Raw genomic sequence first — 26,973 nt, forward strand, 5'->3', positions numbered from 1 at the left:
AGTGCAGATGTAGCTGGGGTTCAGTATAATGGGGACTCAGTGCAGATAGAGCTGGGGTTCAGTGTCGTGGGGACTCAGTGCTGATAGAGCTTGGTTTCAGTGTCGTGGGGACACAGTGCAGATAGAGCTGGGGTTCAGTGTCGTGTGGTCACAGTGCAGATAGAGCTGGGGTTCCGTGTCGTGGGGACTCAGTGCAGATAGAGCTGGAGCTCAGTACAATGGAGACTCAGTGCAGATAGAGCTGGGGTTCAGTGTCATGGGGACTCAGTGCAGATAGAGCTGTGGTTCAGTGTCGTGGGGACTCAGTGCAGATAGAGCTGGGGTTCAGTATAATGGGGACTCAGTGCAGATAGAGCTGGGGTTCAGTGTCATGGGGACTCATTGCAGATATAGCTGGGGTTCAGTGTCATTTGGACTCAGTTGCAGATAGAGCTGGGGTTCAGTATAATTGGGACTCAGTGCAGATAGTGCTGGGTTTCAGTATCGTGAGGACTCATTGCAGATAGAGCAGGGGTTCAGTGTCATGAGAACTCATTGCAGATAGAGCAGGGGTTCAGTGTCGTGGGGACGCAGTGCAGATAGAGCTGGAGTTCAGTGTCGTGGGGACTCAGTGCAGACAGAGCTGGGGTTCAGTGTCGTGGGGACACAGTGCAGATAGAGCTGGAGTTCAGTGTCGTGGGGACTCAGTGCATATAGAGCTGGGGTTCAGTGTCGTGGGGACACAGTGCAGATAGAGCTTGGTTCAGTATAATAGAGTCTCAGTGCAGATAGAGCTGGGGTTCAGTGTCGTGGAGACTCAGTGCAGACAGAGCTGGGGTTCAGTGTCGTGGGTACTCAGTGCAGATAGAGCTGGGGTTCAGTATAATGCAGACTTAGTGCAGATAGAGCTGGGGTTCAGTGTCGTGGGGACACAGTGCAGATAGAGCTGGGGTTCAGTGTATTGGGGACTCAGTGCAGATAGAGCTCAGGTTCAGTGTCGTGGGGACACAGTGCAGATGGAGCTGGGGTTCAGTATAATGTGGACTCAGTGCAGATAGAGCCTGGATTCAGTATAATGGAGACTCAGTGCAGATAAAGCTGGGGTTCAGTGTCTTGGGGACTCAGTGCAGATGTAGCTGGGGTTCAGTATAATGGGGACTCAGTGCAGATAGAGCTGGGGTTCAGTGTCGTGGGGACTCAGTGCTGATAGAGCTGGGTTTCAGTGTCGTGGGGACACAGTGCAGATAGAGCTGGGGTTCAGTGTCGTGTGGTCACAGTGCAGATAGAGCTGGGGTTCAGTGTCATGGGGACTCAGTGCAGATAGAGCTGTGGTTCAGTGTCGTTGGGACTCAGTGCAGATTGAGCTGGGGTTCAGTGTCGTGGTAACTCAGTGCAGATAGAGCTGGGGTTCAGTGTCATGGGGACTCAGTGCAGATAGAGCTGGGGTTCAGTGTCATGGGGACTCAGTGCAGATAGAGCTGTGGTTCAGTGTCGTTGGGACTCAGTGCAGATAGAGCTGGGGTTCAGTGTCATGGTAACTCAGTGCAGATAGAGCTGGGGTTCAGTGTCATGGGGACTCAGTGCAGATAGAGCTGGGGTTCAGTGTCATGGGGACTCAGTGCAGATAGAGCTGTGGTTCAGTGTCATGGGGACTCAGTGCAGATAGAGCTGGGGTTCAGTATAATGGGGACTCAGTGCAGATACAGCTGGGGTTCAGTGTCATGGGGACTCATTGCAGATATAGCTGGGGTTCAGTGTCATTTGGACTCAGTTGCAGATAGAGCTGGGGTTCAGTATAATTGGGACTCAGTGCAGATAGTGCTGGGTTTCAGTATCGTGAGGACTCATTGCAGATAGAGCAGGGGTTCAGTGTCGTGGGGACGCAGTGCAGATAGAGCTGGGGTTCTGTGTCGTGGGGACTCAGTGCAGATAGAGCTGGGGTTCAGTGTCGTGAGGACTCCTTGCAGATAGAGCAGGGGTTCAGTGTCGTGGGGACGCAGTGCAGATAGAACTTGGGTTCAGTGTCGTGGGGACTCAGTGCAGACAGAGCTAGGGTTCAGTGTCGTGGGGACTCAGTGCAGGTGGAGCTGGGGTTCAGTGTCGTTGGAACACTGTGCAGATAGAGCTGGGGTTCAGTGTCGTGGGGACACAGTGCAGATAGAGCTGGGGTTCAGTATAATGGAGACTCAGTGCAGATCGAGCTGGGGTTCAGTGTCGTGGGGACTCAGTGCAGATCGAGCTGGGGCTCAGTGTCGTGGGGACTCAGTGCAGATAGGGCTGGGTTTCCGTGTCGTGGGGATGCTGTGCAGATATAGCTGAGGTTCTGTGTCGTGGGGACGCAGTGCAGATAGAGCTGGTGTTCAGTGTCGTGGGGTCTCAGTGCAGTTAGAGCTGGTGTTCAGTGTCGTGGGGACACAGTGCAGATAGAGCTGGTGTTCAGTGTCGTGGGGACACAGTGCAGATAGAGCTGGGGTTCAGTATAATGGAGACTCAGTGCAGATAGACCTGGGGTTCAGTGTCGTGGGGACTCAGTGCAGATAGAGCTGGGGTTCAGTGTCGTGAGGACTCAGTGCAGATAGAGCTGTGATTCAGTGTCGTGGGGACTCAGTGCCGATAGAGCTGCGGTTCAGTATAATGGGTACAAAGTGCAGATAGAGATGGGGTTCAGTGTCGGGGGGATACAGTGCAGATAGCGCTGGTGTTCAGTATAATGGAGACTCAGTGCAGATAGAGCTGGGGTTCAGTGTTGTGGGCACTTAGTGCAGATAAAGCTGGGGTTCAGTGTCGTGGGGACACTGTGCAGATAGAGCTGGGGTTCAGTATAATGGAGACTCAGTGTAGATAGAGCTGGGATTCAGTGTCATGGGGACTCAGTGCCGATAGAGCTGGGGTTCAGTATAATGGGTACAATGTGCAGATAGAGTTGGGGGTCAGTGTCCTGGTGAAACAGTGCAGATAGATGTGGTGTTCAGTGTAATGGAGACTCAGTGCAGATAGAGCTGGGGTTCAGTGTCGTGGGGACTCAGTGCAGATCGTGCTGGGGTTCAGTGTCGTGGGGACTGAGTGCAGATAGAGCTGGGGTTCAGTATAATGGGGACTCAGTGCAGTTGGAGCTGGGGTTCGGAAATATGGGGACTCAGTGCAGATAGGGCTGGTGTTCAGTGTCGTGGGGACTCAGTGCAGATAGAGCTGGGATTCAGTATAATGTTGTCTTAGTGCAGATAGAGCTGGGATTCAGTGTCGTGGGATTCAGTGCTGATGGATCTGGGTTTCAGTGTCGTGGGGATAAAGTGCAGATATAGCTGTGGTTCTGTGTCATGGGGACGCAGTGCCGATAGAGCTGGTGTTCAGTGTCGTGGGGACTCAGTGCAGGTGGAGCTGGGGTTCAGTGTCGTTGGAACACGGTGCTGATAGAGCTGGGGTTCAGTGTCGTGGGGACTCAGTGCAGAATGAACTGGGGTTCAGTGTCGTGGGGACTCAGTGCAGATAGAGCTGGGATTCAGTATAATGTTGTCTTAGTGCAGATAGAGCTGGGATTCAGTGTCGTGGGATTCAGTGCTGATGGATCTGGGTTTCAGTGTCATGGGGATAAAGTGCAGATATAGCTGTGGTTCTGTGTCATGGGGACGCAGTGCCGATAGAGCTGGTGTTCAGTGTCGTGGGGACTCAGTGCAGGTGGCGCTGGGGTTCAGTGTCGTTGGAACACTGTGCTGATAGAGCTGGGGTTCAGTGTCGTGGGGACTCAGTGCAGAATGAACTGGGGTTCAGTGTCGTGGGGACACAGTGCAGATAGAGCTGGGGTTCAGTGTCGTGGGGACACAGTGCAGATAGAGCTGGGGTTCAGTATAATGGAGACTCAGTGCAGATCGAGCTGTGGTTCAGTGTCGTGGGGACTCAGTGCAGATAGCGCTGGGGTTCAGTGTCATGGGGACTCAGTGCAGATAGAGCTGGGGATCAGTATAATGGGGACTCAGTGCAGATAGAGCTGGGATTCAGTGTCATGGGGACTCAGTGCCGATAGAGCTGTGGTTCAGTGTCATGGGGCCTCAGTGCAGATAGAGCTGGGGTTCAGTGTCGTGGGGACTCTGTGCATATAGAGCTGGGGTTAAGTGTCGTGGGGACACAGTGCAGATAGAGCTGGGGTTCAGTGTCGTGTGGACACAGTGCAGATAGAGCTGGGGTTCAGTACAATGGAGACTCAGTGCAGATAGAGATGGGGTTCATTGTCTTGGGGACTCAGTGCAGATAGTGCTGGGGTTCAGTGTCCTGGGGACTCAGTGCAGAATGAACTGGGGTTCAGTGTCGTGGGGACTCAGTGCAGATAGAGCTGGGGTTCAGTGTCGTGGGGACACAGTGCAGATAGAGCTGGGGTTCAGTATAATGGAGACTCAGTGCAGATCGAGCTGGGGTTCAGTGTCGTGGGGACTCAGTGCAGATCGAGCTGGGGTTCAGTGTCGTGGGGACTGTGCAGATAGGCCTGGGTTTCCGTGTCGTGGGGATGCTGTGCAGATATAGCTGAGGTTCTGTGTCGTGGGGACGCAGTGCAGATAGAGCTGGTGTTCAGTGTCGTTGGGACTCAGTGCAGATAGAGCTGGGGTTCAGTGTCGTGGGGACACAGTGCAGATAGAGCTGGGGTTCAGTGTCGTGGGGACACAGTGCAGATAGAGCTTTGGTTCAGTATAATGGGGACTTAGTGCCGATAGAGCTGTGGTTCAGTATAATGGGTACAAAGTGCCGATAGAGATGGGGTTCAGTGTCGGGGGGACACAGTGCAGATAGCGCTGGTGTTCAGTATAATGGAGACTCAGTGCAGATAGAGCTGGGGTTCAGTGTCGTGGGGACTCAGTGCAGATAGCGCTGGGGTTCAGTGTCGTGGGGAGTCAGTGCACATAGAGCTGGGGTTCAGTGTTGTGGGCTCTTAGTGCAGATAAAGCTGGGGTTCAGTGTCATGGGGACACCGTTCAGATAGATGTGGGGTCCAGTATAATGGAGACTCAGTGCAGATAGAGCTGGGATTCAGTGTCATGGGGACTCAGTGCAGATAGAGCTGGGGATCAGTATAATGGGGACTCAGTGCAGATAGAGCTGGGATTCAGTGTCATGGGGACTCAGTGCCGATAGAGCTGTGGTTCAGTGTCATGGGGCCTCAGTTCAGATAGAGCTGGGGTTCAGTGTCGTGGGGACTCTGTGCATATAGAGCTGGGGTTAAGTGTCGTGGGGACACAGTGCAGATAGAGCTGGGGTTCAGTGTCGTGTGGACACAGTGCAGATAGAGCTGGGGTTCAGTACAATGGAGACTCAGTGCAGATAGAGATGGGGTTCAGTGTCTTGGGGACTCAGTGCAGATAGTGCTGGGGTTCAGTGTCCTGGGGACTCTGTGCATATAGAGCTGGGGTTCAGTATAATGGGGACTCAGTGCAGATAGAGCTGGCGTTCATTTTTGTGGGCACTCAGTGCAGATAAAGCTAGTGTTCAGTGTCGTGGGGACAGTGCTGATAGAGCTGGGGTTCAGTGTCGTGGGGACTCAGTGCAGAATGAACTGGGGTTCAGTGTCGTGGGGACTCAGTGCAGATAGAGCTGGGGTTCAGTGTCGTGGGGACACAGTGCAGATAGAGCTGGGGTTCAGTATAATGGAGACTCAGTGCAGATCGAGCTGTGGTTCAGTGTCGTGGGGACTCAGTGCAGATAGCGCTGGGGTTCAGTGTCGTGGGGAGTCAGTGCACATAGAGCTGGGGTTCAGTATAATGGGGACTCAGTGCAGATAGAGCTGGGGTTCAGTGTTGTGGGCACTTAGTGCAGATAAAGCTGTGGTTCAGTGTCATGGGGACTCCGTTCAGATAGATGTGGGGTCCAGTATAATGGAGACTCAGTGCAGATAGAGCTGGGATTCAGTGTCATGGGGACTCAGTGCAGATAGAGCTGGGGATCAGTATAATGGGGACTCAGTGCAGATAGAGCTGGGATTCAGTGTCATGGGGACTCAGTGCCGATAGAGCTGTGGTTCAGTGTCATGGGGCCTCAGTTCAGATAGAGCTGGGGTTCAGTGTCGTGGGGACTCTGTGCATATAGAGCTGGGGTTAAGTGTCGTGGGGACACAGTGCAGATAGAGCTGGGCTTCAGTGTCGTGTGGACACAGTGCAGATAGAGCTGGGGTTCAGTACAATGGAGACTCAGTGCCGATAGAGATGGGGTTCAGTGTCTTGGGGACTCAGTGCAGATAGAGCTGGCGTTCATTTTTGTGGGCACTCAGTGCAGATAAAGCTAGTGTTCAGTGTCGTGGGGACAGTGCTGATAGAGCTGGGGTTCAGTGTCGTGGGGACTCAGTGCAGAATGAACTGGGGTTCAGTGTCGTGGGGACTCAGTGCAGATAGAGCTGGGGTTCAGTGTCGTGGGGACACAGTGCAGATAGAGCTGGGGTTCAGTATAATGGAGACTCAGTGCAGATCGAGCTGTGGTTCAGTGTCGTGGGGACTCAGTGCAGATCGAGCTGGGGTTCAGTGTCGTGGGGACTGTGCAGATAGGGCTGGGTTTCCGTGTCGTGGGGATGCTGTGCAGATATAGCTGAGGTTCTGTGTCGTGGGGACGCAGTGCAGATAGAGCTGGTGTTCAGTGTCGTGGGGACTCAGTGCAGATAGAGCTGGGGTTCAGTGTCATGGGGACACAGTGCAGATAGAGCTGGGGTTCAGTGTCGTGGGGACACAGTGCAGATAGAGCTCTGGTTCAGTATAATGGGGACTCAGTGCAGATAGAGCTGGGATTCAGTGTCGTGGGGACTTAGTGCCGATAGAGCTGGGGTTCAGTATAATGGGTACAAAGTGCAGATAGAGATGGGGTTCAGTGTCGGGGGGACACAGTGCAGATAGCGCTGGTGTTCAGTATAATGGAGACTCAGTGCAGATAGAGCTGGGGTTCAGTGTCGGGAGTCAGTGCACATAGAGCTGGGGTTCAGTATAATGGGGACTCAGTGCAGATAGAGCTTGGGTTCAGTGTTGTGGGCACTTAGTGCAGATAAAGCTGGCGTTCAGTGTCATGGGGACACTGTTCAGATAGATGTGGGGTCCAGTATAATGGAGACTCAGTGCAGATAGAGCTGGGATTCAGTGTCATGGGGACTCAGTGCAGATAGAGCTGGGGATCAGTATAATGGGGACTCAGTGCAGATAGAGCTGGGATTCAGTGTCATGGGGACTCAGTGCCGATAGAGCTGTGGTTCAGTGTCATGGGGCCTCAGTGCAGATAGAGCTGGGATTCAGTGTCGTGGGGACTCTGTGCATATAGAGCTGGGGTTAAGTGTCGTGGGGACACAGTGCAGATAGAGCTGGGGTTCAGTGTCGTGTGGACACAGTGCAGATAGAGCTGGGGTTCAGTGTCGTGAGGACAGTGCAGATAGAGCTGGGGTTCAGTGTCATGTGGACTCAGTGCATATAGAGCTGTGGTTAAGTGTCGTGCGGACTCAGTGCAGATAGAGCTGGAGCTCAGTATAATGGGGACTCAATGCAGATAGAGCTGTGGTTCAGTGTCGTGAGGACTCATTGCAGATAGAGCAGGGGTTCAGTGTCGTGGGGACGCAGTGCAGATAGAGATGGGGTTCAGTGTCGGGGGGACACAGTGCAGATAGCGCTGGTGTTCAGTATAATGGAGACTCAGTGCAGATAGAGCTGGGGTTCAGTGTCGGGAGTCAGTGCACATAGAGCTGGGGTTCAGTATAATGGGGACTCAGTGCAGATAGAGCTGGGGTTCAGTGTTGTGGGCACTTAGTGCAGATAAAGCTGGCGTTCAGTGTCATGGGGACACTGTTCAGATAGATGTGGGGTCCAGTATAATGGAGACTCAGTGCAGATAGAGCTGGGATTCAGTGTCATGGGGACTCAGTGCAGATAGAGCTGGGGATCAGTATAATGGGGACTCAGTGCAGATAGAGCTGGGATTCAGTGTCATGGGGACTCAGTGCCGATAGAGCTGTGGTTCAGTGTCATGGGGCCTCAGTGCAGATAGAGCTGGGATTCAGTGTCGTGGGGACTCTGTGCATATAGAGCTGGGGTTAAGTGTCGTGGGGACACAGTGCAGATAGAGCTGGGGTTCAGTGTCGTGTGGACACAGTGCAGATAGAGCTGGGGTTCAGTGTCGTGAGGACAGTGCAGATAGAGCTGGGGTTCAGTGTCATGTGGACTCAGTGCATATAGAGCTGTGGTTAAGTGTCGTGCGGACTCAGTGCAGATAGAGCTGGAGCTCAGTATAATGGGGACTCAATGCAGATAGAGCTGTGGTTCAGTGTCGTGAGGACTCATTGCAGATAGAGCAGGGGTTCAGTGTCGTGGGGACGCAGTGCAGATAGAGCTGGGGTTCTGTGTCGTGGGGGCTCAGTGCAGATAGAGCTGGGGTTCAGTGTCGTGAGGACTCATTGCAGATAGAGCAGGGGTTCAGTGTCGTTGGGCCTCAGTGCAGATAGAGCTGGGGTTCTGTATCGTGGGGACTCAGTGCAGATAGAGTTGTGGTTCACTGTCTTGTGGACTCTGCAGACAGAGCTGGTGTTCAGTGTCGTGGGGACTCAGTGCAGACATAGCTGGGGTTCAGTGTCATGGGGACATAGTGCAGGTAGAGCTGTGGTTCAGTGTCGTGGCGACTCAGTGCAGATAGAGCTGGCGTTCAGTGTCGTGGGGTCTCAATGCAGATAGAGCTGGGTTTTCAGTATAATGGGGACTCTGTTGGATAGATCTGGGATTTAGTGTTGTTGGGTCTCAGTGCTGATGGATCTGGCGTTCAGTATCGTGGGGACTCAGTGCTGATAGAGCTGGGGTTCAGTGTCGTGGGGACTCAGTGCAGATAGGACTGGGGTTCAGTGTTGTGTTGTTGAAGTGCAGATAGAGCTGGGGTTCGGTGTAGTGGGGACGCAGTACAGATAGAGCTGGTGTTCAGTGTCGTGGGGTCTCAGTGCAGTTAGAGCTGGGGTTCAGTGTCGTGGGGACACAGTGCAGATAGAGCTGGGGTTCAGTGTACTGGGGACTCAGTGCAGATAGAGCTGGGGTTCAGTGTCGTGGGGACACAGTGCAGATGGAGCTGGGGTTCAGTATAATGGGGACTCAGTGCAGATAGAGCTGGGATTCAGTATAATGGAGACTCAGTGCAGATAAAGCTGGGGTTCAGTGTCTTGGGAACTCAGTGCAGATGTAGCTGGGGTTCAGTATAATGGGGACTCAGTGCAGATAGAGCTGGGGTTCAGTGTCGTGGGGACACAGTGCAGATGGAGCTGGGGTTCAGTATAATGGGGACTCAGTGCAGATAGAGCTGGGATTCAGTATAATGGAGACTCAGTGCAGATAAAGCTGGGATTCAGTGTCGTGGGGGCTCAGTGCAGATAGAGCTGGGGTTCAGTATAATGGAGACTCAGTGCAGATAGAGCTGGGGTTCAGTGTCGTGGGGACTCAGTGCAGATAGAGCTGGGATTCAGTGTCATGGGGAGTCAGTGCAGATAGAGCTGGGGTTCAGTGTCATGGGGACTCAGTGCAGATAGAGCTGTGTTTCCGTGTCGTGGGGACTCAGTGCAGATAGAGCTGGAGCTCAGTACAATGGGGACTCAGTGCAGATAGAGCTGGGGTTCAGTGTCATGGGGACTCAGTGCAGATAGAGCTGTGGTTCAGTGTCGTGGGGACTCAGTGCAGATAGAGCTGGGGTTCAGTGTCATGGGGACTCAGTGCAGATACAGCTGGGGTTCAGTGTCATGGGGACTCATTGCAGATATAGCTGGGGTTCAGTGTCATTTGGACTCAGTTGCAGATAGAGCTGGGGTTCAGTATAATTGGGACTCAGTGCAGATAGTGCTGGGTTTCAGTATCGTGAGGACTCATTGCAGATAGAGCAGGGGTTCAGTGTCGTGGGGACGCAGTGCAGATAGAGCTGGGGTTCTGTGTCGTGGGGACTCAGTGCAGATAGAGCTGGGGTTCAGTGTCGTGAGGACTCATTGCAGATAGAGCAGGGGTTCAGTGTCGTGGGGACGCAGTGCAGATAGAGCTGGGGTTCAGTGTCGTGGGGACTCAGTGCAGACAGAGCTGGGGTTCAGTGTCGTGGGGACATAGTGCAGATAGAGCTGGAGTTCAGTGTCGTGGGGACTCAGTGCATATAGAGCTGGGGTTCAGTGTCGTGGGGACACAGTGCATATAGAGCTTGGTTCAGTATAATACAGTCTCAGTGCAGATAGAGCTGGGGTTCAGTGTCGTGGGGACTCAGTGCAGACAGAGCTGGGGTTCAGTGTCGTGGGTACTCAGTGCAGATAGAGCTGGTGTTCAGTATAATGCAGACTTAGTGCAGATAGAGCTGGGGTTCAGTGTCGTGGGGACACAGTGCAAATAGAGCTGGGGTTCAGTGTATTGGGGACTCACTGCAGATAGAGCTCAGGTTCAGTGTCGTGGGGACACAGTGCAGATGGAGCTGGGGTTCAGTATAATGGGGACTCAGTGCAGATAGAGCTGGGATTCAGTATAATGGAGACTCAGTGCAGATGTAGCTGGGGTTCAGTATAATGGGGACTCAGTGCAGATAGAGCTGGGGTTCAGTGTTGTGGGGACTCAGTGCTGATAGAGCTGGGTTTCAGTGTCGTGGGGACACAGTGCAGATAGAGCTGGGGTTCAGTGTCGTGTGGTCACAGTGCAGATAGAGCTGGGGTTCAGTGTCGTGGGGGCTCAGTGCAGATAGAGCTGGGGTTCAGTATAATTTAGACTCAGTGCAGATAGAGCTGGGGTTCAGTGTCGTGGGGACTCTGCAGATAGAGCTGGGATTCTGTGTCATGGGGAGTCAGTGCAGATAGAGCTGGGGTTCATTGTCGTATGGACTCAGTGCAGATGGAGCTGGGGATCAGTAAATGGGGACTCAGTGCAGATATAGCTGGGATTCAGTGTCGTGGGGACTCAGTGCAGATAGAGCTGGGGTTCAGTGTCGTGTGGTCACAGTGCAGATAGAGCTGGGGTTCAGTATAATTTAGACTCAGTGCGATAGAGCTGGGGTTTAGTATAATGGGGACAAAGTGCAGATAGAGCTGGGGTTCAGTGTCAGGGGGACTCAGTGCAGATAGAGCTGGGGTTCAGTACAATGGAGACTCAGTGCAGATAGAGATGTGGTTCAGTGTCTTGGGGACTCAGTGTAGATAGCGCTGGGGTTCAGTGTCGTGGGGACTCAGTGCAGTTAGAGCTGGGGTTTATTTTTGTGGGCACTCAGTGCAGATAAAGCTGGTGTTCAGTGTCGTGGGGACACAGTGCAGATAGAGCTGGGGTTCAGTGTCGTGGAGACTCAGTGCTGATAGAGCTGTGGTTCAGTGTCGTGGGGACTCAATGCCGATAGAGCTGGGGTTCAGTATAATGGGGACTCTGTTAGATAGATCTGGGATTTAGTGTTGTTGGGTCTCAGTGCTGATGGATCTGGCGTTCAGTATCGTGGGGACTCAGTGCAGATAGAGCTCGGGTTCAGTGTTGTGGGGACACAGTGCAGATGGAGCTGGGGTTCAGTATAATGGGGACTCAGTGCAGATAGAGCTGGGATTCAGTATAATGGAGACTCAGTGCAGATAAAGCTGGGGTTCAGTGTCTTGGGAACTCAGTGCAGATGTAGCTGGGGTTCAGTATAATGGGGACTCAGTGCAGATAGAGCTGGGGTTCAGTGTCGTGGGGACTCAGTGCTGATAGAGCTGGGTTTCAGTGTCGTGGGGACACAGTGCAGATAGAGCTGGGGTTCAGTGTCGTGTGGTCACAGTGCAGATAGAGCTGGGGTTCCGTGTCGTGGGGACTCAGTGCAGATAGAGCTGGAGCTCAGTACACTGGGGACTCAGTGCAGATAGAGCTGGGGTTCAGTGTCATGGGGACTCAGTGCAGATAGAGCTGGGGTTCAGTGTCGTGGGGACTCAGTGCAGATAGCGCTGGGGTTCAGTATAATGGGGACTCAGTGCAGATAGAGCTGGGGTTCAGTGTCATGGGGACTCATTGCAGATATAGCTGGGGTTCAGTGTCATTTGGACTCAGTTGCAGATAGAGCTGGGGTTCAGTATAATTGGGACTCAGTGCAGATAGAGCTGGGGTTCAGTGTCGTGGGGACTCAGTGCAGATAGGACTGGGGTTCAGTGTTGTGTTGTTGCAGTGCAGATAGAGCTGGGGTTCTGTGTAGTGGGGACGCAGTACAGATAGAGCTGGTGTTCAGTGTCGTGGGGTCTCAGTGCAGATAGAGCTGGGGTTCAGTGTCGTGGGGACACAGTGCCGATAGAGCTGGGGTTCAGTGTATTGGGGACTCAGTGCAGATAGAGCTGGGGTTCAGTGTCGTGGGGACACAGTGCAGATGGAGCTGGGGTTCAGTATAATGGGGACTCAGTGCAGATAGAGCTGGGATTCAGTATAATGGAGACTCAGTGCAGATAAAGCTGGGGTTCAGTGTCTTGGGAACTCAGTGCAGATGTAGCTGGGGTTCAGTATAATGGGGACTCAGTGCAGATAGAGCTGGGGTTCAGTGTCGTGGGGACTCAGTGCTGATAGAGCTTGGTTTCAGTGTCGTGGGGACACAGTGCAGATAGAGCTGGGGTTCAGTGTCGTGTGGTCACAGTGCAGATAGAGCTGGGGTTCCGTGTCGTGGGGACTCAGTGCAGATAGAGCTGGAGCTCAGTACAATGGAGACTCAGTGCAGATAGAGCTGGGGTTCAGTGTCATGGGGACTCAGTGCAGATAGAGCTGTGGTTCAGTGTCGTGGGGACTCAGTGCAGATAGAGCTGGGGTTCAGTATAATGGGGACTCAGTGCAGATAGAGCTGGGGTTCAGTGTCATGGGGACTCATTGCAGATATAGCTGGGGTTCAGTGTCATTTGGACTCAGTTGCAGATAGAGCTGAGGTTCAGTATAATTGGGACTCAGTGCAGATAGTGCTGGGTTTCAGTATCGTGAGGACTCATTGCAGATAGAGCAGGGGTTCAGTGTCATGAGAACTCATTGCAGATAGAGCAGGGGTTCAGTGTCGTGGGGACGCAGTGCAGATAGAGCTGGGGTTCAGTGTCGTGGGGACTCAGTGCAGACAGAGCTGGGGTTCAGTGTCGTGGGGACACAGTGCAGATAGAGCTGGAGTTCAGTGTCGTGGGGACTCAGTGCATATAGAGCTGGGGTTCAGTGTCGTGGGGACACAGTGCAGATAGAGCTTGGTTCAGTATAATAGAGTCTCAGTGCAGATAGAGCTGGGGTTCAGTGTCGTGGAGACTCAGTGCAGACAGAGCTGGGGTTCAGTGTCGTGGGTACTCAGTGCAGATAGAGCTGGGGTTCAGTATAATGCAGACTTAGTGCAGATAGAGCTGGGGTTCAGTGTCGTGGGGACACAGTGCAGATAGAGCTGGGGTTCAGTGTATTGGGGACTCAGTGCAGATAGAGCTCAGGTTCAGTGTCGTGGGGACACAGTGCAGATGGAGCTGGGGTTCAGTATAATGTGGACTCAGTGCAGATAGAGCCTGGATTCAGTATAATGGAGACTCAGTGCAGATAAAGCTGGGGTTCAGTGTCTTGGGGACTCAGTGCAGATGTAGCTGGGGTTCAGTATAATGGGGACTCAGTGCAGATAGAGCTGGGGTTCAGTGTCGTGGGGACTCAGTGCTGATAGAGCTGGGTTTCAGTGTCGTGGGGACACAGTGCAGATAGAGCTGGGGTTCAGTGTCGTGTGGTCACAGTGCAGATAGAGCTGGGGTTCAGTGTCATGGGGACTCAGTGCAGATAGAGCTGTGGTTCAGTGTCGTTGGGACTCAGTGCAGATTGAGCTGGGGTTCAGTGTCGTGGTAACTCAGTGCAGATAGAGCTGGGGTTCAGTGTCATGGGGACTCAGTGCAGATAGAGCTGGGGTTCAGTGTCATGGGGACTCAGTGCAGACAGAGCTGTGGTTCAGTGTCGTTGGGACTCAGTGCAGATAGAGCTGGGGTTCAGTGTCATGGTAACTCAGTGCAGATAGAGCTGGGGTTCAGTGTCATGGGGACTCAGTGCAGATAGAGCTGGGGTTCAGTGTCATGGGGACTCAGTGCAGATAGAGCTGTGGTTCAGTGTCATGGGGACTCAGAGCAGATAGAGCTGGGGTTCAGTATAATGGGGACTCAGTGCAGATACAGCTGGGGTTCAGTGTCATGGGGACTCATTGCAGATATAGCTGGGGTTCAGTGTCATTTGGACTCAGTTGCAGATAGAGCTGGGGTTCAGTATAATTGGGACTCAGTGCAGATAGTGCTGGGTTTCAGTATCGTGAGGACTCATTGCAGATAGAGCAGGGGTTCAGTGTCGTGGGGACGCAGTGCAGATAGAGCTGGGGTTCTGTGTCGTGGGGACTCAGTGCAGATAGAGCTGGGGTTCAGTGTCGTGAGGACTCCTTGCAGATAGAGCAGGGGTTCAGTGTCGTGGGGACGCAGTGCAGATAGAACTTGGGTTCAGTGTCGTGGGGACTCAGTGCAGACAGAGCTAGGGTTCAGTGTCGTGGGGACATAGTGCAGATAGAGCTGGAGTTCAGTGTCGTGGGGACTCGGTGCATATAGAGCTGGGGTTCAGTGTCGTGGGGACACAGTGCAGATAGAGCTTGGTTCAGTATAATGGAGTCTCAGTGCAGATAGAGCTGGGGTTCAGTGTCGTGGGGACTCAGTGCAGACAGAGCTGGGGTTCAGTGTCGTGGGTACTCAGTGCATATAGAGCTTAGGTTCAGTATAATGCAGACTTAGTGCAGATAGAGCTGGGGTTCAGTGTTTTGGGGGGAATCTGTAGATAGAGCTGGGGTTCAGTATAATGGGGACTCAGTGCAGATTGAGCTGGGGTTCAGTGTCGTGGGGACTCAGTGCAGATAGAGCTGGGGTTCAGTGTAGTGGGGACTTAGTGCAGATAGAGCTGGGTTTCAGCGTCATGGGGACTCAGTGCAGATAGAGCTGGTGTTCAGTATAATGGGGACTCTGTGCAGATAGAGCTGGGGTTCATTTTCGTTGGGACTCAGTGCAGATACAGCTGGGGTTCAGTGTCATGGGGACGCAGTGCAGGTAGAGCTGGGGTTCAGTGTTGTGGGTACTCCGTGCAGATAGAGCTGGGGTTCAGTATAATGGGGACTCTTTGCCTGTAGTTCTGGGGTTCAGTGTCGTGGGTACTCAGTGCAGATAGAGCTGGGGTTCAGTGTCGTTGGGACTCAGTGCAGATAGAGCTGGGGTTCAGTGTCGTGTGGTCTCAGTGCATATAGGGCTGGGGTTCAGTGTCGTGGGGACTCAGTGCAGATAGAGCTGGGGTTCAGTGTCGTGGGGCCTCAGTGCAGATAGAGCTGGGGTTCAGTGTCGTGGGGACTCAGTGCAGATAGAGCTGGGGCTCGGTATAATGGGGACTCTGTGCAGATAGAGCTGGGGTTCGGTATAATGGGGACTCAGTGCAGATAGAGCTGGGGTTCAGTGTCATGGGGACTCAGTGCAGATAGAGCTGGGGTTCAGTATAATAGGGACTCAGTGCAGATAGAGCTGGGGTTCAGTGTCGTGTGGACTCAGTGCAGATAGAGCTGGGGTTTAGTGTCGTGTGTACTCCGTGCAGATAGAGCTGGCATTCAGTATAATGGCGACTCAGTGCAGATAGAGCTGGGGTTTAGTGTTGTGGGGACTCAGTGCAGATAGATCTGGGTTTCAGTATCATGGGGACTTAGTGCAGATAGAGCTGGGGCTCGGTATAATGGGGACTCAGTGCAGATAGAGCTGGGGTTCGGTATAATGGGGACTCAGTGCAGTTAGAGCTGGGGTTTATTTTTGTGGGCACTCAGTGCAGATAAAGCTGGTGTTAAGTGTCGTGGGGACACAGTGCAGATAGAGCTGGGGTTCAGTGCCATGGGGACTCAGTGCAGATAGAGCTTTGGTTCAGTGTCGTGGGGACTCTGTGCAGATAGAGCTGGGTTTCAGTGTCATGGTAACTCAGTGCAGATAGAGCTGGGGTTCAGTGTCATGGGGACTCAGTGTAGATAGAGCTGTGGTTCCGTGTCGTTGGGACTCAGTGCAGATTGAGCTGGGGTTCAGTGTCGTGGGGACACAGTGCAGATAGAGCTGGGGTTCAGTGTCATGGTAACTCAGTGCAGATAGAGCTGGGGTTCAGTGTCATGGGGACTCCGTGCAGATAGAGCTGGCGTTCAGTATAATGGCGACTCAGTGCAGATAGAGCTGGGGTTTAGTGTTGTGGGGACTCAGTGCAGATAGATCTGGGTTTCAGTATCATGGGGACTTAGTGCAGATAGAGCTGGGGCTCGGTATAATGGGGACTCAGTGCAGATAGAGCTGGGGTTCGGTATAATGGGGACTCAGTGCAGTTAGAGCTGGGGTTTATTTTTGTGGGCACTCAGTGCAGATAGAGCTGGGTTTCAGTGTCATGGTAACTCAGTGCAGATAGAGCTGGGGTTCAGTGTCATGGGGACTCAGTGTAGATAGAGCTGTGGTTCCGTGTCGTTGGGACTCAGTGCAGATTGAGCTGGGGTTCAGTGTCGTGGGGACACAGTGCAGATAGAGCTGGGGTTCAGTGTCATGGTAACTCAGTGCAGATAGAGCTGGGGTTCAGTGTCATGGGGACTCAGTGCAGATAGAGCTGGGGTTCAGTGTCATGGGGACTCAGTGCAGATAGAGCTGTGATTCCGTGTCGTGGGGACTCAGTGCAGATAGAGCTGGAGCTCAGTACAATGGGGACTCAGTGCAGATAGAGCTGGGGTTCAGTGTCATGGGGACTCAGTGCAGATAGAGCTGTGGTTCAGTGTCGTGGGGACTCAGTGCAGTTAGAGCTGGGGTTCAGTATAATGTGGACTCAGTGCAGATAGAGCTGGGGTTCAGTGTCATGGGGACTCATTGCAGATATAGCTGGGGTTCAGTGTCATTTGGACTCAGTTGCAGATAGAGCTGGGGTTCAGTGTCATTTGGACTCAGTGCAGATAGTGCTGGGTTTCAGTGTCGTGGGGACGCAATGCAGATAGAGCTGGGGTTCAGTGTCATGGGGACTCAGTGTAGATAGAGCTGTGGTTCCGTGTCGTTGGGACTCAGTGCAGATTGAGCTGGGGTTCAGTGTCGTGGGGACACAGTGCAGATAGAGCTGGGGTTCAGTGTCATGGTAACTCAGTGCAGATAGAGCTGGGGTTCAGTGTCATGGGGACTCAGTGCAGATAGAGCTGGGGTTCAGTGTCATGGGGACTCAGTGCAGATAGAGCTGTGGTTCAGTGTCGTGGGGACTCAGTGCAGTTAGAGCTGGGGTTCAGTATAATGTGGACTCAGTGCAGATAGAGCTGGGGTTCAGTGTCATGGGGACTCATTGCAGATATAGCTGGGGTTCAGTGTCATTTGGACTCAGTTGCAGATAGAGCTGGGGTTCAGTGTCATTTGGACTCAGTGCAGATAGTGCTGGGTTTCAGTGTCGTGGGGACGCAATGCAGATAGAGCTGGGGTTCTGTGTCATGGGGACTCAGTGCAGATAGAGCTGGGGTTCAGTGTCGTGAGGACACATTGCAGATAGAGCAGGGGTTCAGTGTCGTGGGGACGCAGTGCAGATAGAGCTGGGGTTCAGTGTCGTGGGGACTCAGTGCAGACAGAGCTGGGGTTCAGTGTCGTGGGGACATAGTGCAGATAGAGCTGGAGTTCAGTGTCGTGGGGACTCAGTGCATATAGAGCTGGGGTTCAGTGTCGTGGGGACACAGTGCAGATAGAGCTTGGTTCAGTATAATGGAGTCTCAGTGCAGATAGAGCTGGGGTTCAGTGTCGTGGGGACTCAGTGCAGACAGAGCTGGGGTTCAGTGTCGTGGGTACTCAGTGCAGATAGAGCTGGGGTTCAGTATAATGGAGACTTAGTGTAGATAGAGTTGGGGTTCAGTGTCGTGGGGACACAGTGCAGATAGAGCTGGGGTTCAGTGTATTGGGGACTCACTGCAGATAGAGCTCAGGTTCAGTGTCGTGGGGACACAGTGCAGATGGAGCTGGGGTTCAGTATAATGGGGACTCAGTGCAGATAGAGCTGGGATTCAGTATAATGGAGACTCAGTGCAGATAGAGCTGGGGTTCAGTGTCTTGGGGACTCAGTGCAGATGTAGCTGGGGTTCAGTATAATGGGACTCAGTGCAGATAGAGCTGGGGTTCAGTGTCATGGGGACTCATTGCAGGTATAGCTGGGGGTCAGTGTCGTTTGGACTCAGTTGCAGATAGAGCTGGGGTTCAGTGTAGTGGGGACTTCGTGCAGATAGAGCTGGGTTTCAGCGTCATGGGGACTCAGTGCAGATAGAGCTGGTGTTCAGTATAATGGGGACTCTGTGCAGATAGAGCTGGGGTTCATTTTCGTTGGGACTCAGTGCAGATACAGCTGGGGTTCAGTGTCATGGGGACGCAGTGCAGATAGAGCTGCGGCTCGGTATAATGGGGACTCTGCAGATAGAGCTGGGGTTCGGTATAATGGGGACTCAGTGCAGATAGAGCTGGGGTTCGGTATAATTGGGACTCAGTGCAGATAGAGCTGGGGTGCAGTGTCGTGGGGACTCAGTGCAGATAGAGCTGGGGTTCAGTGTAACGGAGACTCAGTGCAGATAGAGCTGTGGTTCAGTGTCATGAGCTCTCAGTGCCGATAGAGCTGGGGTTCAGTGTCATGGGGACTCAGTGCAGATAGAGCTGAGGTTCAGTATAATGGGGACTCAGTGCAGACAGAGCTGGGGTTCAGTGTCGTGGGGACTCAGTGCAGATAGAGCTGGGGTTTAGTGTCGTGTGTACTCCGTGCAGATAGAGCTGGCGTTCAGTATAATGGCGACTCAGTGCAGTTAGAGCTGGGGTTTAGTGTTGTGGGGACTCAGTGCAGATAGATCTGGGTTTCAGTATCATGGGGACTTAGTGCAGATAGAGCTGGGGCTCGGTATAATGGGGACTCAGTGCAGATAGAGCTGGGGTTCGGTATAATGGGGACTCAGTGCAGATAGAGCTGGGGTGCAGTGTCGTGGGGACTCAGTGCAGATAGAGCTGTGGTTCAGCGTCGTGGGGACTCAGTGCAGATAGAGCTGGGGTTCAGTGTAACGGATACTCAGTGCAGATAGAGCTGGGGTTCAGTATAATGGGGACTCAGTGCAGATACAGCTGGGGTTCAGTGTCATGGGGACTCATTGCAGATATAGCTGGGGTTCAGTGTCATTTGGACTCAGTTGCAGATAGAGCTGGGGTTCACTGTAGTGGGGACTTAGTGCGGATAGAGCTGGGTTTCAGCGTCTTGGGGACTCAGTGCAGATAGAGCTGGTGTTCAGTATAATGGGGACTCTGTGCAGATAGAGCTGGGGTTCATTTTCGTTGGGACTCAGTGCAGATACAGCTGGGGTTCAGTGTCATGGGGACGCAGTGCAGGTAGAGCTGGGGTTCAGTGTTGTGGGTACTCCGTGCAGATAGAGCTGGGGTTCAGTATAATGGGGACTCATTGCCTGTAGTTCTGGGGTTCAGTGTCGTGGGTACTCAGTGCAGATAGGGCTGGGGTTCAGTATAATGGGGACTAAGTTTAGATTGAACTGGGGTTCAGTGTCATGGGAATCAATGCAGATTGAGCTGGGCTTCAGTGTCGTGTGGACTCAGTGCAGATAGAGCTGGGGTTCAGTGTCGTGTGGTCTCAGTGCATATAGGGCTGGCGTTCAGTGTCGTGGGGACTCAGTGCAGATAGAGCTGGGGTTCAGTGTCGTGGGGACTCAGTGCAGATAGAGCTGGGGTTCAGTGTCGTGGGGACTCAGTGCAGATAGAGCTGCGGCTCGGTATAATGGGGACTCAGTGCAGATAGAGCTGGGGTTCGGTATAATGGGGATTCAGTGCAGATAGAGCTGGGGTTCAGTGTCATGGGGACTCAGTGCAGATAGAGCTGGGGTTCAGTATAATGGGGACTCAGTGCAGATAGAGCTGGGGTTCAGTGTCGTGGGGACTCAATGCAGATAGAGCTGGGGTTTAGTGTCGTGTGTACTCCGTGCAGATAGAGCTGGCGTTCAGTATAATGGCGACTCAGTGCAGATAGAGCTGGGGTTTAGTGTTGTGGGGACTCAGTGCAGATAGATCTGGGTTTCAGTATCATGGGGACTTAGTGCAGATAGAGCTGCGGCTCGGTATAATGGGGACTCAGTGCAGATAGAGCTGGGGTTCGGTATAATGGGGACTCAGTGCAGATAGAGCTGGGGTTCAGTGTCATGGGGACTCAGTGCAGATAGAGCTGGGGTTCAGTATAATGGGGACTCAGTGCAGATAGAGCTGGTGTTCAGTGTCGTGGGGACTCAGTGCAGATAGAGCTGGGGTTTAGTGTCGTGTGTACTCCGTGCAGATAGAGCTGGCGTTCAGTATAATGGCGACTCAGTGCAGATAGAGCTGGGGTTTAGTGTTGTGGGGACTCAGTGCAGATAGATCTGGGTTTCAGTATCATGGGGACTTAGTGCAGATAGAGCTGCGGCTCGGTATAATGGGGAATCAGTGCAGATAGAGCTGGGGTTCGGTATAATGGGGACTCAGTGCAGATAGAGCTGGGGTTCAGTGTCATGGGGACTCAGTGCAGATAGAGCTGGGGTTCAGTATAATGGGGACTCAGTGCAGATAGAGCTGGGGTTCAGTGTCGTGGGGACTCAGTGCAGATAGAGCTGGGGTTTAGTGTCGTGTGTACTCCGTGCAGATAGAGCTGGCGTTCAGTATAATGGCGACTCAGTGCAGATAGAGCTGGGGTTTAGTGTTGTGGGGACTCAGTGCAGATAGATCTGGGTTTCAGTATCATGGGGACTTAGTGCAGATAGAGCTGGGGCTCGGTATAATGGGGACACAGTGCAGATAGAGCTGGGGTTCGGTATAATGGGGACTCAGTGCAGATAGAGCTGGGGTGCAGTGTCGTGGGGACTCAGTGCAGATAGAGCTGTGGTTCAGTGTCGTGGGGACTCAGTGCAGATGGAGCTGGGGTTCAGTGTAACGGAGACTCAGTGCAGATAGAGCTTTGGTTCAGTGTCGTGGGGACTCAGTGCAGATAGAGGTGGGGTCCAGTATAATGGAGACTCAGTGCAGGTAGAGCTGGGATTCAGTGTCATGAGCTCTCAGTGCCGATAGAGCTGGGGTTCAGTGTCATGGGGACTCAGTGCAGATAGAGCTGGGCTTCAGTGTCATTGGGCCTCTGTGCAGATAGAGCTGGGGTTCAGTGTCATGGGGACTTCGTGCAGATAGAGCTGGGGTTCAGTGTCTTGGGGACTCAGTGCAGATAGAGCTGGGGTTCAGTGTCATGGGGACTCAGTGCAGATAGAGCTGGGGTTCAGTGTCTTGGGGACTCAGTGCAGATAGAGCTGGGGTTCAATAGTGTGGAAATTCAGTTCTGAATCTCTAATTCTGCACCTTCTGTTCCCTGCTCTGAAGTTGCTCTCTGGTCCTCAGTCCCCAGCCCCCTGCCAATGCGCAGTTTAAACCCTGTCTCCCACCGCCCCCACCACCAACCAACATCACTAACAAATCTTCCTGCGAGTATATTTGTCCCAGCCCTGTTCAGGTCTGGACTGTCTAGTTTGTTCAGCTCCCACATTCCCCAGACTGGCCCCAATGCCTCAGAAATCTGATGCTCTCCATCCTCTACCAGTTTTTCAACCCCACGTGTTTATTTGCTCAATTCTCCTCTCTCTGTTCTCACTTGCACCTGGGACTGGGAGTAATCCTGTGATTACTGCTTTCGAGGTCCTGCTTTTTGGTCTCCTTCCTAGCTCTCGAAAATATGCTTTCAGGCCCTCCTCCCCTTTCCTACCTAAGACATTTGTGCCAACAGAGACCATATCCACTGGCTGAGTACCCTCTCCCAGAGGAATGTCCTGGAGCCGCTCCATGATACCCTTGACCCTGACACCAAGGAAGCAACATAGTGTCCTGGAGTTATATTTACAGCTACAGCAATGCCAGCCTGTCCCCCTAACTAACAAACCCCCTATCACTCCCCCTCATCCCCATTTGCTCCTTCCTTTCTGTATGGCAGAGCTGCTTGTGGTGCCACAAACCTACCTCTGACTGTACTCCTCCAAGGAAGCAACGCCTCACCGGTATCCAAAACGGAAAACCCAGGGACCCTAGGGGCTCCTGCACTGCCTGTCTAGTTCTCTTGGAAGGCCTGGCAGTCACCCATTCCCTTCCTGCCTCCAGGCTGCTAAGCTGCGGTGTGACCACCTCTCTGACTGTACTATCCACAAAGCTCTCAGCCCCGTGGATAAGCCACAGTGACTCCAGCCACTGCATGAGCTCCGAAGCCTGGAGTTCAGGGTTCTATAGCTGGTGACACTTCTTGCACATGTGACCGTCTAGGATACGGGTAGCATCCATGACTTGCCACATATTACAGGACACACATTCTGCATGACCGAGTTGTCCTGCCTTGGCTTCAATTTACTTCCCTTATGTTAACTTTATTTTACTTTGGTTTACTTATGCTGCTTTATTTTACCTGGCCTTGACTTAACTTTACTTCCCCGTTGCTTGTGTTTCTTACTGAAATCTAAGTGTCTTCTTTTAAAAAGAATGGGTTTTTCTAATTTTCAGCTACTTGATGACCCTCCCTAACAGCAGTTTCTCACCAACCAATGAACTTATGTTTCTCCTGTCATATCCCTCATGGATGTTTTCAAAACTCAAGCCTCACGTGCAGCTTTTCAACTCCTGCTCTCCTGCAGACTGAGAAAGATAGAGAAAGGAAAGAGCACCTGACTCCCCTCCTCACCGAACTCCCTTCTCACCAAACTCAGTAATTTCACTCTGTACCAGTTATACTCTGTGCAACCCTTCAGTCACAGAATCACACTGTGCAGAAGAGGCCCTTTGGCCCATCGAGTCTGCACCAACACGTCCCTTCATCCAAATCAATTATATAAATTGTGAAAAGTTGAGGCCCCAGCACTGATCCCTGTGGCACACCACTCATTACATCCTGCCAACCAGAAAAAGACCCATTTATGTATATCCTCTGTTTCCTGTTAGCTAGCCAAGCTTCTATCCATGTCACCTACACCACAAGCTTTTATTTTCCGCATTAACCTTTGACATGGCACCTTCTCATATCCCTTCTGAAAATCTAAATACCGTACATTCACCGATTCCCCTTTATCCACAGCACATGTGGCTCTTTCAGAGAACTCCAATAAATTGGTTAAACATGATTGCCCTTTCACAAAACCATGTTGGCTCTGCCTGATTGCCTTGAATTTTTCAAAATACCCTGCCATAACATCTTTAATAGTTTCTAACATTTTCCCTATGACAGATATTAGGCTAACTGGCCTGTAGTTTCCTGCTTTCTGTCTCCCTCCCTTTTTGAATAAAGGAGTTACATTTGCTATTTTATAGTGGAACCTTCCCCGAATCTAGGGAATTTTAGAAAGTTAAAACCAACGCATCAACCATCTCACTAGCCACATCTTTTAAGACCCTAGGATGTAGTCCATCAGGGCTCGGGGATTTGTCAGACTGCAGTTCCAATTTGCTCAGTATCACTTCCCTGGTGATTGTAATTTTCTTCAGTTCCTCCCTCCCTTCCAGTTCTTGATTCAGCTATTTCTGGGATGTTCTCTATAATGAAGACCGATGCAAAATACAATTCATCTTCCATCTCCTTATTTTGCATGATCAATTCCCCAGACTCACTTTCTATAGGACCAACGCTTACTTTGTTAACTTTTCTTATTTAAGTATCTATAGAAGCTCTTACTATCTATTTTTATATTTCTAGCTAGCTTTCTCTCATTCTGTAATTTTTTTCTCCTCATTCATCTTTTTGTCATTCTTTGCTGTTCCACATATTCTATCCAGCTTTCTGATCTGCCACCCATCCTTGTGTAATTATATGCTTTTGCTCTAAGTTTGATACTACTTTTAACTTTTTTAGTTAACCACAGATGGTGGATCCTCCCATCGGAATTTTTCTTTCTCATTTATTCTGAAATATCCCATTAAATGTCTGTCACTGCATCTCGATTGACCTATCCTTTAACCTCATTTGCCAGTTCAGTTTAGCTAGTTCTGCTTTCATGCCCTCATAATTGCCCTTATTTAATTTTAAAGTACTAGCCCTGGACCCCCTTCTCCCCCTCAAACTGAATGTAAAACTGGTTGCTGCTATCTCAGGGTTGCCTTCACTATGAGGTCATTAATGAATCCTGCCTCGTTGCACAATAGCAGGTCTAGTATTGGCTCCACAACATTCTGTTCTAAAAACCTATTACTAAAGCACTCAATGAACCCCTCATCCAGGCTACATTTTTCCATCTGATTTATCCAGATTAAAATTCCCTATGGTTATTGCTGTACTTTTCTGACAAGCTCCGATTACTTCTTCCTTTGTACTCTGCCCTACCATGTGGTTACTGTTAGGAGGCCTGTATACCACTCCCACAAGTGACTCCTTGCCTTGATCATTTCTCATCTCTATGGGTCTCAAAGATTTCAGGTGTTGGGGCTGTGACCACTTCCTTCGGCAGCTTGTTCCACTGTGGGACTGTCCCCTGGAAGAAAGACTGCTGATATACTGTGTTGGAAATGGAAACAAATGGCACCTGTAGTTTGTGTGGATGTCATTGCCAGAGGGCACTCAGTACCCACCTCTGTCACTTCGCACCAGCCCACTCTACACTGTATAGAACATGGTTAGTCCAAACAACTCCGTCCTTTGCTGTAGTCACTCCCATTTCAAATCCCCGATCAAGGATGTGACACTGGCGTGACTCCCACACTTGCTCTTGCAGAATCGTGCAACGTGTTCCTGGATTGCCCCAATCCCGCCAGCCAAGGATCCCACACACAACTTGCACACTCCGGGATTGGACAAACAAATGTTTGGAAAGCTATAATTCTGATTTTTTTTTTTGCAATACCAAAGATACCTCCTTGGAAATCCAAGAACCCTGTTTGATTTGCATGTTATTTGCTGAATGGGGAATCTCAAGTGAAGGTTCTTTTTAAGAAGCTACAAAGAACTGCATTTATTGGTGATGAGAGTTTCTGTGTGCCCCATAGGTGAGTTCTAGTGGAGCAGCAGCAAGGGATGGCAGACTGCATGTCGGCCTGAGAATCCTGGAAGTCAACAACCACAGCCTGCTGGGAATGACGCACACAGAAGCAGTACGCATCCTGCGAGGGATTGGAGACACGTTAACAATGCTGGTCTGTGATGGATTTGACCCGAGGGCAGCTTCAGCCATAGCCATAGAGGTAAAGAAGGCTGGCTTGTGACTATGGACTTCAGTTTACTGAATGTGGGCATTGTGTGTCTCTGTATGGGACAGATGAACAGAGACTGAGAGAGGAGGTGTTTATGAGAGTGTTAGAGTTAGTTTTCGTATTGGGAGTAAATGGGATCATGGAAGTTGTCCTGGTGGGATTCTGAATAATTGGAAAGTCATCCTTTTGGGATTCTAAACAACGGAAATGGAGATGAGCTTTTACCCATTAAGAGCTTTGCCCCGTTTACTGTGGACAATCTCAGTCTCATCGTATTGAAACCAGTCTTACCTAAATCTAGAATCTTAGTAGCTGGTTCATGTTTCTCCCCCTCAAATGCTACATTGAGCTTGATAATATTATGAATGTTATTAGGTAAAGGTTCACGCACTCTGAGGCTGTTAATGGAATCTGGTTCATTACAAAGTTTAAAATGCATTCCCCCTTGTTGGTTCTGGAGTAAATGTTGTTGCAGAAAACTATTCCAGACACACTAAAAATATTCATTACCTTTCTGATGTGCCAGTTTGCTACTTCCAATCTGTGTGAAAGTTAAAATCCATTAAAACCACTTGACCTTTGCTACAACTTGTCTAATCTCAGCGTTTATGCAAGCTATTGCTTATGAGTTGATGCAAATTATTTCTAATCGTAAAACCTCCACTGTTTACTTTGCTCATATTATTCCTCTCTTATCATTGAAGTGGTTTGATTCCCAATCACTAAGTCTACCCCTCCCTGCTACCATTTTCCCTATCTTACCTGTCGACCGTATAACCTGATATATTTAGTTTCTTGACTGTCTTGCAGTCATGTCTCAGGCATGGCCTTCAAGTTGAATTTGCATCAATAATTCATTCAATCTGTATTCTAAGCATTTGTATAAAGAGCACCTTTTTGAGCCACACCTTCAATTCTAATGTTTTATAGACATATTTCTCATTTTTCTCTCCTGGCTTCATACAAAATAGGAGCAGAAGGAGGCCAGTTGGCCCTTTGAGCCTGGTCCGCCATTTTAAAAAAAGTGTATTTGTTCATGTGATGTGTGTGTCGCTGGCTGGGCCAGCATTTATTGCCCATTCCTAATTGCCCTTGCTAAGAAGGCATTTAAGAGTCAACCACATTGCTATGCGTCTGGAGTCACATGTAGGCCAGACCAAGTAAGGACGGCAGATTTCCTTCCCTAGAAGACATTAGTGAACCAGATGGGTTTTTACGACAATTGGCAATAAGATGATGGCTGATCTGTTTGTGTTTCGAATTTCACATTCCCTCGTAACCCCAGTAACCTTTGATTCCCTTGCCTAACAAGAATCTATCTACCTCTGCCTTAAAAATATTCAATGATCCCGCCTCCACCACCTTCTGAGGCAGAGAGTTCCAAAGTGTCTCAATCCTCTGAGAGAAAAATTCTCCTCATCTCTGTCCTAAAAGGGCGACGCTTAATTTTAAAACACTGCCCCCTAGTTCTGGACTCACCCACAAGAGGAAACATCCTTTCCATGTCCACCTTGTCAAGGCCGTTCAGGATCTTGTATCCTTCAATCAAATCACTCCTCACACTTCTAAACTCCAGTGGAAACAAGCCCAGTTTGTCCAACCTTTCCTCATAAGACAACCCACTCATTCCAGGTATCAATCTAGTAATCCTCTGAACTGCCTGCAACCTATTTACATCCTTCCTTAAACATGGAGACTAAAACGGCACACAGTGGTTGAGATGTGGTTTCACCAATGCCCTGTATTGCTGAAGCATAATGTTTTATGTTCAATTCCCCTTGCAATAAAGGATATCATTCCATTAG

At 51.1% G+C, this 26,973-nt stretch overlaps 1 protein-coding gene across 14 annotated transcripts in view; it reads left to right on the forward strand.

The window, feature by feature from the left end:
* scrib (scribble planar cell polarity protein) overlaps positions 1-26,973 on the forward strand; it is a 482,984-nt gene that overhangs the window by 291,650 nt on the left and 164,361 nt on the right. For all 14 annotated transcript variants that reach the window (XM_041183767.1, XM_041183772.1, XM_041183773.1 and 11 more), the window contains one exon: positions 24,965-25,159. In XM_041183767.1, the coding sequence (XP_041039701.1) occupies positions 24,965-25,159 (195 nt within the window). The remainder of the gene's footprint in view (positions 1-24,964; positions 25,160-26,973) is intronic.

The sequence above is a fragment of the Carcharodon carcharias genome, chromosome 3, assembly GCF_017639515.1.
Source record: "Carcharodon carcharias isolate sCarCar2 chromosome 3, sCarCar2.pri, whole genome shotgun sequence".
Lineage (NCBI taxonomy): Eukaryota > Metazoa > Chordata > Chondrichthyes > Lamniformes > Lamnidae > Carcharodon > Carcharodon carcharias.